We start from the raw sequence: 13,062 nt of genomic DNA, 5'->3' as shown, positions 1-13,062 counted from the left end.
TTTACAGTTGGTAGTATATATATGTCTGTGCTACTCTCTTGCTTTGGGGATTTGTTTTGATGAGTAGAGTTGTTTAGGGGAGAGAACGCAGAAGAGCTGATGGGATGACAGAACAATATAAGCAGTGTGACCTGGATTAAAATCACTCAAACAGTGTAATTCTGTGGTTTCATAACGATTTTCCTGGCATTATGGCCAAACTCACGGTCATGAAAATGCCAACGTCATGTCTTTGGAGGTGGCAGACAGGCTGATAATAGAACGCATAGGAGAGCATTTTATAACTCTGGACTACCTAATAGGAACTAATGGTGTTGTCCTGACCATATGCTAGTGTAGAATGGCTGTGCGGTTCTGAAGGAGGCAGGGGCAATGGTGAGTAGCAAGCTGGATTGGAGGCAGCATAGAGAAGGGCCTCTGAGTGGGGTAAGCAGGTTCCCATCCCCCAGGCCCCGCCATCACCCACCTTCACACACTGCGCCTGCATCCTCATCGTGCCCACAGTCAGAGATCTCAACCTGCTCACATTCAACCAATGCCTTTTCTGTCCCACTGCACAGGGCTACCTGAACGCATATAGGTCGGTCCTCTTCTGCCACTGGCCGATACCACATGCCTGCAGGGGTGTCACAGCCCAGCTTCCGGCACACCACAGCCACAGCCTTCATGTCCCAGCCGTCATCACACACGGTGCCCCAGTGACCTTCCTTTTCTACCTCCACCTGCCCTTCACAGCAGTGGGGACCCTTCATCGACTGGATTTTAAGTGGAGGTTCTGCAAACAGAAGGGGTCAGAGCGCATTCAGAAATGTCCTCTTAGGGCAGTTCCCAGTGTTGAGAGGTTGTTTGATAGTGGTGGGGGTGTGTGGTGCGGGGGGTGTGGTAGAGGGCTTGCTGGGTTGGGAATCACAGAGCTTTGCTCTATCCCATCACCTAAAAGCATTCCACCCCAGCCAAGGCCCTCACTCAAAGACAGCTGGGAAAAGTTTTTGCTTTCTGAAAACAGAGGAATATGGGCACATAGAGACTTATGGTTTGATTCTCATGAGCTGAAAAAGAGAAGGCTAGAACCAGATCTTTCCCAGAAATGGACACTTAGAATAGGGAAACAGGCTTAGAATAGGGAAAGGCCTAGAATAGGGAAAGGCCTAGAATAGGTCAACTGAGTTACTCGGTTTTCTTTTGCTCCACCATGTTACTGACTTCACCAACAGCAGGCACGAATTCTCTGCAGAGGGAAAGGGATGAGCGCATCACGCAGAATGGTCAGTCTCTAGTCTTTGCCTATTTGTTTGTTTTTTATGGTTTGCTTTTGATACTGAAGTAATGTGTAGAGAGACTCTTTTCTCTAGGATATCTTCACAGAAAGGAGGGATATAAGCCTGGAGATGTCAGCGGCCAGCTTTGCCTGTCTGAGAATTAAGCTAATGGAGAAATGCAGAGAAAAGAGGGGAGGCAAAGACAGAACACTTGACCAGTTGCACATTGAGCCATGTCTGTTCTTGACCCCTCCCACCAACTTCTTTTTTTTTTTTTTTTTGACCAAGCCCTTTTGTACGGGATTTCTGTCATTTGCAACCAAAATGCCCCGACTTAGACAGTCAATTACCAAGTTCTTGGCAAAGTCTCTGTAAAAAGGTAAATTTAGAAGAATTATAGATAATAATGTGAACATGATTCTCAAAAATTAATTGATCGAAAAGTGTAAACAAACATGAGACTACAGAAACTGAATAAATGAATCAACTAACAATTTAATAGAAAAATAAATACTGAACTTTGTATATCCTAAATAGAAAATTCATATTCTTTTCAAGTTCTATTTATAGTATTTAGAAAAATGTTGACTGTATGCTAGGTCACAAAGAAATTCTCAGTAAATCCCCACTGTAAAAATTATGCAGACCATATTCTTTGATAAAATTTAATTCAAGGATAATAAAAAATCTATAATAAAAAAGTTTTTTAAAAAAGAAATCTTTAAGAAATTAATAAAATACAGGATAAAAATCTATTCATAAGAAATTGTCTCAAGTTATAAAATAAATGAAACATATTTCACATGCTTTGGAAATTAAACAAATAACAATATTATACATTAAAACTTGTAAGATGAGATAAAAGTGGTACTTAGGGAAAAAACATACAGTTTTAAATGCATTTATTAGGAAACAAAATGAATAAGATGAAAAATGAAAAAGCATTTCCTTAAGACATTAAAGAACCACATAAAAGAAACTTAAAACAGGAAGAAAGATATACTGAAGATAAAGGAGAAATAAATGAATCTGAAAACCAAAAACCAAATAGATTTGAATAAAAAACCAAACCTGACTCTTTAAAAAGAGCAATAAAGACAAATGTCTGGCAAATATGACTAAGAAAGGGGTCACACAAGCAAACTAGTAATGAGAAGAGAGCACAGTCACATCTATAAAGGCTGTTTGAAAATTAGACGAGAATACTATGTATTAAATTTGTGTAAAATCATCCAAATTATTTAACAAAGGATAGAAAATTTGAAGGCTAATAAAAAAGAAGATTTGACAATGGAGGTAAAGATCTAACAGGCTCAGAATGTTGTCTGGACTAGTTCCAAAGACTTATCAAATAGCAGATAATTCCAATACAGTTTTAAACTGCTGCAGAGCATAGAAAATATGGAAAAACTCTGAAAACATTCTTATGAGGCTAACCTATCCCTGAAACTAAAACTAGTACAAAAAAAAAAAAAAACACCTCACTTATGAATAAAGATGCAAACATTTGAAATAAATATTAAGTTGTATGCAGCTGCTACCTATGATGATATAATAACTAAGAAGGGTTTATAGCAGGAGTTCAATGATTGTTCCATGTTAGGAAACCTATTAATACACTTCTCCACAATAATAAATTAAAGGGGAAATATTATATAACCACCATATTAAAATAGCAGCAAGGAGCAAAATTTTTCAATTCTGTAGCCTTAGCCTTAAAGTTCCATCTTTGCACCTATTAGCTGCGTGACTGAGGGCAAGTTACTTATTCTCAATTTCATTTCCTCATTGGTAAAATGAGAGGTGTTAATGGAGATTAAATGAGTTAATCCTAGTAAAGTTTTGAACCCTAGAATCTGGTTTGTTCATGGTTTCTAGTTTTTCCTTAAGTATTTGCAAGGTTTGGTTGTAACTCCGTGCTTGCTGAGAGCTCTGAGTGTACAATCATCTTTATCTTTCTCCTCTCGCCATGCCTCACTTACCCACTCCCAGTGCTGACTTGATCCTAGTACCGCATCTATTTCACACCTATCTGGTGATGTAAGCGAAAGGGAAATAGGAAGGCCAGGGATGCTGTTGTTCAGACCAATGAGAAGGAGAGGCTGGCAGAGCTGACAGGCTCTCTAGTGGAACTCCGATTCCCTGAGGGAGAGGAACATTCGTGGAGAGGACGCACAGCCACGATTTGGCATAATGGCAACCGGTGCTGCGGAAGGCGACGTTGGACCGGTCCTACCTGTGAGGTTGAGGGCCACCGCCTCACTGTGCTGGGCCCCCAGGCCATTGTCGGCTTTGCAGGCATAGTTCCCAGGATGCTCTGTGGTCAGGGAGAGGTGGAAGGGTGCTCGTCCTGCAGAAGGCGCCGAGGTGCCCCCCAGGGGGAGGTTTTCGTGATGAAATCGGTATAGAATTGGGGGAGATGCTCTCTTGTCCTCACAGCGAAGCTCCACCACGTCCCCAGTGAAGGCCTGGGCCCCAGGAGCACTGAGGGTGAGGACAGGACCTGACACTGGAGCTGATAAAGGCAGGACGGTCCGTCAGAGAGGGTCTCTTGTGGCGGCAGAGACTTATAACCCACTCCGTCCTCAGCCAAGTATCCACACAGTATCCCTCGAGCCCCCGGGGATTCTTTCCCACTGTCACACCTCCTGACCTAACACTGCAGAGACAGTTCCCGAGGAGCTCTGACAGGCTCTGGGGAGGAATTCTGGAGAGCCTGCCTCTGGCGGTGCCTCCTGTCTCCCCTCGTCACCCTCCTTTAGCTCTTCTGCCACAGTTGCCGCTGCCACCACCGCTTCCACCATTGCAGTAGCAATCCTAGCATGTTCAGGTGGCTTCTTAACCTCTTCACGGCCCTGCTCCTTGCCATCCTTGGAATATCCTCACTGCCGCAGAAGGAAACGGACCCCAGTTGGGACTCTCTGGCTAATTAAGAGAGTGCTACTTACTTCTCACAGTGACATTCACCGCCTCGCTCTGGTTGAGGCCGTAGCCGTTGTCAGCTGTGCAGCAGGCGCCCCCCGCGTGGCTCTCCCTGATAACAGGGACCTCCAGCTCCACTCTCTGGGAACGCTGGCTTTTCTGTCCCAGACTCTGCCTCGTGTCTTCTCTGTGCCAGGAGAACATGGTGTCCCCTGTGCCTTCAGCCACAGAGCAGACAAAGGCCAGCATCTTCCCTTCAATCGCCTGGTCCCTCTGGGGCTGGGTGTCCAGAACACTCCAGACACGGGGATTCCTGTGTAAACACAAGAGGACAGATGAGGGGCTGATGTGGAGGCTGGTACCACCTGCTGAGCAGTATGGCAGGTGGAGCTGGTGGAATGTTTAGGCAAAGGAGTATTTTTATCAGGGAGGGTGCATGCTGAGGGCCCTTAGACAGGATCACCCTGCTACTGAATGCTCTAAAAATTCAAACTTGCCCTTCCTTCACACTCATCAGCCCTCGCTAATGACCACAGTCCGTAGTGATATTGCTCCCTCCTGATCTCCAAATAAGCTCAGGGCAGCAGGAGTGGTGGGACGGGGCTAGGCTGGGGAGTCTTGACTCACTTCTGCCACTTATTCGTTGCATGATCTTGGTAGATCAATTAATCTCTCCAATCTTCAGTTTTCTCAAAGGTAAAGTGTGGATAAGCAAACCAACTTCACAGAGTTCTCATGAAGATGAAACAAGATACATGTAGAAAGAACCCATTACACTGGAGATGTGCAGCAAATTGTAGCTATTATTGGTACCACTCTCCACTGGCATGGTTGAGATAGGAAACGTAGCAAGGTGATTAGAAGGGCATACACGGGTGCTCGGGTGCCTGGGTTCAAATCCCAGCTGTGCCACTTATGTGCTGGGTTCCCTTGGGCAGGCCACAAACAGCTCTGTGCTTTCAGTTCCTCATGTGTAAAATGGGGATGACAATAGTATCCACTTTACAGATACTTTTTACCCTACTTCACAGGGTTGCTGCCAGGACTAAATATAAAACTTCTCTGAGCAGTGCCTCCCTCGTACTTGGTAAACTTTCTACAAGTCTTCCCCTTTGCAAATATTTCTGAGCATAAGAGGGGTTCTGAATGGAGTACAACAGCTTGGGTTCACGCTTAGCATTTACTAAGCTTTTTATAAATGCTGGGCCTTCTTATAGTTATTTCTGTCACGATCAGCATCTCCCCATCCTCACCAGCATCACTTTGTTCCTTCATTGCTCTACCTGGGTGAAATGTGCTTCCTAGTTGGGGATCATTCTTTGCAGCCAGAGGCCATGATTTCTTTATTTTTTGGTTCACTGAGCACACCTCAGTGCTAGGCATACATAAATGCACGTGCGCGAGAGAGATTATTATCATCGTTTTTCTGACAGGGAGAGCAAAGCTATAAAGAAATGATGCCATGGTAGCAGTTAATAAAGCAGAGCCCAGATAGGCCTTTGAATCCCCCATACCCACAGGGATAGGGGAAGCACAATTGAAAAGAAGGACACAGGTCTGAATGGGAGCTACTGTTCTTCTCTACCCATCCCAGCCTGACAGCCCAGCACGGATGCTCACTCTGCACTTGCACGTAGGATCGGTGACTCTGCGTTGAGACACTGTGAGATGCTGTCATCACTTCACACCAGTAATATCCTGAGTTGTCTTTCCTTATTGCTGAGATCCAAAACTCTGGTGAGCTCCAGTCCGACCTCAGGGTGTGACCATCCCTGAAGAAGGAGTAACAAAGCTGGGTCCTTGATCTGTCTGCAGGGTGCTGGGTACCACAGGACAGGGTTACTGAGTCACCCTCAGTAGGCTGCAAGGGACAGGCCATCAGCTGAGATGCTGGAAACAGCTTTGGAGGGAAGAAATGAACAGAGACTACCAGTCAGTGAGGTCTAGAGTCTCTGTTGAGAAGCGCCTGTCTTCTCAGCCCCAATAAGCAGGAAAGAGGCACAGGCTCCAGAGCCACCTACCATTTCTCCCTCCCTGCATGGTCTCCTCTGCTCTGTCCCCTGGTCCTCCCACACAGGTTCTACTCCTTCCCAGTCTCATCCACTTAAACAGTGAGATCCTCACCTTGGACGGTGAGCCATATAGATCTTGTTTCTTCTGTCACATCTATAAATAAGAACAATTTCCTATCCACTTTACAATAATAGGAGCCGCTGTCACTGGGTCTTGCATTTGAAATAGTATAGCTTGAGGAGCTCTTATAAGAGGATATACAAAATCCATCCTTGTGGCACATCAGTCTCTTTATTTTATTATCCTCTTTCCCAGAGCATCTCACCACCACCTGGTCTCCTTCATAGGCATAGTGTGGCATAATGATACTCAGCCAGTCTGCAAAAGATACAAAAATACCTGTGATGCCAGGGCTGCCCCCCATCCCAGCATGCTGGCTTCTGTTCATAAGGGGGAGAGATAGTGCAAACGCATACACAAGAAGCTGGGCAGCCACAGGTCCTTGGGACCTACTGGCCTTCCTAGCTTCCCTGCTCAGCAAAGATGAGCTCTGTTTCATGTAGCGGCATCTTTTGTCTTCTACACATCCTAATAGTTTTATGGTCTGTTAAAAAGGTTTTGATCCCATTTTTCCATGTGCCAACAATTTTCTGGACTAAATATGGATTTAAAACCATTCCACTTACATGCCCTTATATCCATTCAAGGCGACCTCAGGTCCCCGTGGCAGCCACGATTAACTTTCTCTGCTTCTCTCATTCTTTAGAGGCTCAGCCCAGGGATGCATTTCAAAACCCTTCCCTTTGTCATCCTCCCTAGATGAAACAATCTGGGCCAATGAGACATCAGCCCTGGGATCTACAGCTTCAATATTCAGGATTCCCTACTTGAGTGCTTTTTTCAGAGGCATCTGGGAATCATTTTCTGGATGACTCCTATGAGAAGGGAAGTGGGCTCCTCTGCTTGTTCAGGTCATTGCCTCCTCTTAAAAGACAGTGGTCACCAGAGAGCAAATGAGCAGCTTGGTGTTTCGGATCTGTCCCAGCAGGGAAAGCAAACAATACAGTGGAGAGGAGCAGGAAGACTGTTCTCTGAAAGTTTCTACAGAAGGAAGGGGGAGCCAGCCACCACACTGCTCTGTGGCCCAGCCCTATAGCCTTGGGCTTTTGTGAGGGAAAATTTGCAGTTGGCAATGGAACTAGAAATTCAGGTTTAGGAACTTCCCTGGTGGCTCAGTGGAGAAAACTCCATGCTCTCAATGCAGGGGGCCCAGGTTCCCTGGTCAGGGAACAGGATCCTACATGCACGCCACAACTAAATGTTTGCATGCAACAACTAAGGAGCCCATGTGCTGCAGCTAAGACCCAGCACAATCAAATAAATAAAAATAAACATAGCTTAAAAAAAAGAAATTCAGGTTTAAAAATCAATTTGGAATTGTAGCACATTGGGATGAATTGCAGAGAAAATGTTTGTTGTTCTGATAAAAATCTTAATCCCAGGCCTGAACTTTGGATCTCTCCCCTTCAGTGTAAAATGAGGCAAGGTCAGACATGAAGGAACAGAATGGAGAAAGAGACTGGGCTTGAGAAAGTTTGCTTAGGCTATCTGCCCAGCTCACCCCTCCAGTCACAAGTTTATGGTGGAGGGAAGGAGTGCCAGCTCTCAGGGTCTTCTCTCATTGCATCAAGATCCAGTCTTCAAAGTGGGATCTGTGAAAACTCTAATTCGAAAAGATGACATGCACCCCAATGTTCATTGCAGCACTATTCACAATAGCCAAGATGTAGAAGCAACCTGAATGTCCATTGACAGATGAGTGGATTAAGAAGATGTCTTATATACAGTACAGCATATACAGTGGAATACTACTCGGCCATAAAAAAGAGTGAAATAATTCTATTTGCAGCAACATGGATGGACCCAGAGATTACCATGCTAAGTGAAATAAGTCAGACAGAGACAAATATCATATGATATCACTTATATGTAGAATCTAAAAAATGATACAAATGGACTTATTTACAAAACAGAAACAGACTCACAGACATAGAAAACAAATTTATGGTTACCAAAAGGGAAAGGAGGCAGAAGGATAAATTAGGAGTTTGGGATTAGCAGATGCAAACTAGTATATATAAAATAGATAAACAACAAGGTCCTACTGTACAGCACAGGGAACTATATTCAGTATCTTGTAATAACCTATAAAGAAAAGGAATATGTATGTTATGTATATTCAGTTATATATGTATAACTGAATCACTCTGCTGAAAACTGAAATCTACCAGACAATTGCAAATCAACTATACTTCAATTTTTAAAAACATTCAAAGTGGGGTCCATAAAGAAATGGAGAGAAAGCATTTAGAAGTTTCATATTATAGTAAACATTTTCTCATCATTAAAATTTTCTGTTTTTGTGTGTGTTTTACAACATTCACAATCATTACAGGGATCTATATCTACATAATACATTGAAGGTACATGCTCAAAACTTTTTTCTTGTTAGATCAAAGTGATCAAATATGTTCAGAGACAACTACTCTATAGCTTTTAGCCACTTTGAAAGTTCCACCATTAGACTAGGAGGTCGGGGTTGATGTGGGAGGCATACATATTGATAAAAAAAGAAGTCTTCAGCCCCCCTGGAGGCCAAGAGTTTTCTTCCTCCACATTGAGACTGGGCAAGGTTTTCAGTGAGGATTATAGAGATGAAGTCAATTTGATTAAAGAAATATTTGAGAAATAAGATTTATGTGGCCAACTTGGTAATAATGACAGGGCTAGAGAGAATAAGAAATGATGACGCCAGGTTACACTGAGTCTGGAACAAGGATTGGACCATAAGTGGCCTTTAACGTTGACATTTTACTTACAGACCCATTCCCTAGAGGAAGGTACAATTATACATTTGCACACATTTTACCATAATTTCAGCGAGTTCACTGGATCCTATGGGGCTGATCCAGAGACCCTCTAATGTGTTAAGAACACTCTTGCTTAAAACTACATCAGATATAATGTAATTTATATCATCAGATATAAAAGTACTAGATTTATAAGTATCACTTCCCCTCCCTGTAATAGAATGAATACTGTCTCAAAGGAATGATTCAAGAAGAAAATGTGACTTTCCAGTCTAATATAAAACCATGCTTTCCTCTTTATTTCATTACACTAGAATTCTAAGTTAAAAAAAAAAAAAAGAAAGAATGGAAAATAAGTTAGGTATGGGTCATTTGCAACCCAAATAAAAGATTGAGGGAAGTTCTTATTTTATGCAGAGCATCTCCCTAGCCCACTGGTTTTCTCTCTATCATAAATATTTTTCCATCACTACCTCCAGTGCTTCTGGTGGAGTCTGTCGAGCTCCTGTGACCAGAACCAGGAGAACATTTCCCAACAGTACAATGCATGGTTTGCTTTCCTTTCACAGTGAACTTCTTTCCTGTGCCAGGGCTTAATAGTAAAAGGAAAAGAATTCATTGCCTTGAAGGGTCAGGGTAGGATTTTTCACCCATCAAGCAGACAGGTAACAAAGATGAATGTGACACTGGAACACTCCTGCCCTGGCTGGGACAAGGGGGACTAGGGTGAGACACTGACCTCCTGCTCTCTTCATCTCAGTCCAGGCCCTAATCCCTGCAACCCTCAGCTAAGAGGCAGGGAGAGGCAGTACCTTCCTTCCATGGGAGAATAAGTATGATTCCCAGACAAAAGGACAAAAATAAATAGTAACTAACCTGATTGCACCCTGACAGGAGCTGTGAGGGAATAAAGTCAGAGAGTTACCACGGGACCACAATAAAGATCTTTTAATAAAAAGTTACAGCCCTCTAAGAACCTCCCCAACCATTCTCTTTTTCTCCTTTCCTTCTGTTCCTTCTCCCCTCTACCCCCATCCTCTCTTCCCTTTTATCCTCCCTCCCTCAATTTCTCTACTTATTTTCCCTCCTGTTTTCCCCTCCATCTTTCCTTCCTTCCCTCACTCACCAGCAATGCTCTTGCAGAATCGAAAGCTCATTTTGTAAGACCAAAACAGTTTATAAACACAGCCCATCTCCCTTACAGAAGTTGGTTATTTTGCAGGTAAATTCTCAGAAGTTTCATGATTTATTTTCTCCTCTTCCATCTGCTCTTTTTAAGACTTTTTTTTTTTTTTGAGACATATTTCCTGCCTAGTGGCAACACACAAGCCAGAAAGGGCCAAGAAGGAAATGGAGGTGTCCTCTCACAACTCCCCTTTCCCTATTTAGATCTAGTACTGTATTTTCATCCATATACAAGAGTCTTATTAACCAGCAAAAACCATAGTCTCATCTCTGGTTAGCAGGAATTGAAGCCACTCCCAAATCTAAGTCTAGGAAAGCTAGTTTAGCCAAAAATATGGAAGCTTGAAGTGGAAGTGGGGTTGGGGGCAGAGTAGGATTTAAATGGGCTAGAGTTAGAATTTACCCTAAGAGAAAATTCCTTTGATGTTCTTTTCAGAAGTTTTCCAATTTTCCTAGAGATCGAAGTAAAAATGGTTATTAAACAAAGGGAGAAGGCATCAGTATTTGGAAAAGAAACTCAGTCCTTTGTTTTTCCTGGGAACCCTGCTCTGCTCAGTACCTATTTGCATATTACATATTAGTACTGAGTTAGAAGCTGATGCCCATTCCTACTCATCCCAGCAGCAGAAGAAGAGGTTCTGGGATTCCCAGGCACAGGTGGTTCTGCCCTGGCTGCCCCCAAATCCTCCTCCAGCATCCTACCCACCAAGGACCAAAAGCAATGGCCACAGCAACATGAGGTTGAAGGCAAGAAGTTCTCTCAGGGATAGATGCAGCTCAGGCCCTAGAGCAAAATCTGCAGTCTATCCCCAAAGACTGTGAAGCCAGGACTGGGTGCTGTGGTTCAGCAGGAATTTTATAGAAATAGAAAAAAAAAAAGGAAGTAGGAAAGCTCTCTGTTTGAGAATCTGCATTGTCTCCACCCCCATCCCCACATACATGGAGAAAGTAAATGTTCTTCTTTACAGAGTTGCTCAGATATGTGTGTATTGGTCAGAAATGTCCTTAAAAATGTAAGATGTCTTCACCCTATAGCTAAGGTCCCCCTAGGGAAGATTTCTAACTTGACTTTGCAGAGAATGTTGATTGAGTTCTGGACCTGCTTAAATGTAAATTACCTGCATGGTCTCTTTCAAAGGAAAATCCCCTTTACCACTCAGATTACATGGTTTGGTATGCAATTCCTAATATTGTGACACCATGCTAATACTGCATGGATGCTGCCCTCTGGAGATCTGCCCAGACCACATGAAGAAACAAACAAGCATTTGTTAGAAATGATGGTGGATTAGGATGATATTAGATGGTATTATGTAGTCCAGCGACTCAGGAAGATACAAATTCTGCCCCACCCAAGTCATCCCTGACCATGCGACGTTCCAGACAGATACACACAGAATGGAAGAAGTAATACACTCTATGGCATTAACCTTGAGATATTAGCTCCAAATTACTGTACAACACTCTGAAGGACCTTAACACACACAGGACAGATCACGTTTGTCTCCTCACACTGCAAAGTTAAAGAATAAATTTTGGCTGTGCCTTGAGTGGTCAGCGAGGGGTCTCTGGCTACACCAGAGTCAGACACCATGGCAGCAATAGGGGCACTTGTAAGAGAAAACACAGATCAAGGTAATGATTCCCAAAATAGGTAACGTTTTTTTTCCACTAACAGCCCCATGATCCAAGCCATTGATTTACTAAATCCTTTAGGCGGGGGGGCCCGATCACTCAGGGTGTTTACTTGTGTCTTTATATGATTTAAAGATGGTAACATCAGCAGATGCAGCTATGAACATACAACACTGTCTGGATCTCGTCACTAGGTTTCTCCTTGTGAGGCCGCAATAATGTTAAGGCCTATTTTATTTCAGAGGGCAGACTTTCTCCTCCATGGAGACCACTTCAGTGTTCAGTAAGGGCAAGTCTGCTGGCTGTCATTTAAGTCTTGCTGGGTGATCTTTGTAAAGACTTCCATGTATGCTGTAGTGTCCTCCAGGCCAATGCAGGGAACAAAGACAGCAGCCAAACTGTACCAATGGAAAACATGCCCACCTGGCCTTGAGGAGAATGAGGTTGGCAGCTTTAGGAAGTTGACTAGGTTGCGCCCTGGGGAAGGCGGCACTGTCAGGCAGGAGGAGATGGTCTCAGGTCAGGATATGCCAGACCAGAACCCTTATCTTCTCTCCTCTTTCAATGGTGGGTATCCTATTCCAGGTATAGTGTATTTCAACAAGTCTGGTTTGTAGCAGGACAATGGGATCACAATGGAGATGGAGTAGTTCTTCCTTACCCAGGGGTGTGAAGTAACTCACCCATCCTGGCAGGACTGAGACAGGAAGACAAGAGCGCAGCCATTTTTGGAAAAGGACCAGGGAATGGCCTTGGGCAAAACAGGCCTTGCAAGCTAAAGAACAAAGACCCTGGGGGCCTGAGTCCCAGAGACAAAAACCTAGGCTTGTAGGAATAAAAAATTAGTTTTATCTCTATTATAATAACGAGTGAACGAGTATACCTAGTTGCCACAAGACAAGAAACTCAATATAGATTTTAACCTTTTCTGTTCTTGTGCTTTCTTGCAGAAAAGTCTTATGTATTTCTTTCCCCTCACAGATGCACTCCCTATTCCTTTTTTTGTTTGTTTTTAAATATCATATACTAGGTGACATTTATTTATTTGGCTACATTGGGTCTTCACTGCAGAGTGTGGACTTTTTCTAGTTGTAGTAAGCAGGTGCTACTCTTTGTAGCAGTACACAGGCTTCTCATTGCGGTGGCTTCTCTTGTTGCGGAGCACGGGCTCTAGGTGC

At 43.4% G+C, this 13,062-nt stretch overlaps 1 protein-coding gene across 1 annotated transcript; it reads right to left on the bottom strand.

Annotated features, from left to right (window-relative positions):
• Positions 1-458: 458 nt before the first annotated feature.
• LOC130837338 (Fc receptor-like protein 2) lies at positions 459-10,986 on the bottom strand. The gene is given in 8 exon segments (XM_057710230.1): positions 459-775; positions 3,496-3,774; positions 4,208-4,474; positions 4,477-4,494; positions 5,802-6,083; positions 6,306-6,572; positions 9,941-9,961; positions 10,956-10,986. Coding segments are annotated over 8 exon segments (1,482 nt in total).
• Positions 10,987-13,062: the final 2,076 nt, after the last annotated feature.

Source organism: Hippopotamus amphibius, chromosome 1 (assembly GCF_030028045.1).
Source record: "Hippopotamus amphibius kiboko isolate mHipAmp2 chromosome 1, mHipAmp2.hap2, whole genome shotgun sequence".
NCBI classification, from domain to species: domain Eukaryota; kingdom Metazoa; phylum Chordata; class Mammalia; order Artiodactyla; family Hippopotamidae; genus Hippopotamus; species Hippopotamus amphibius.
This window is presented reverse-complemented; position numbering and strand designations above follow the sequence as displayed.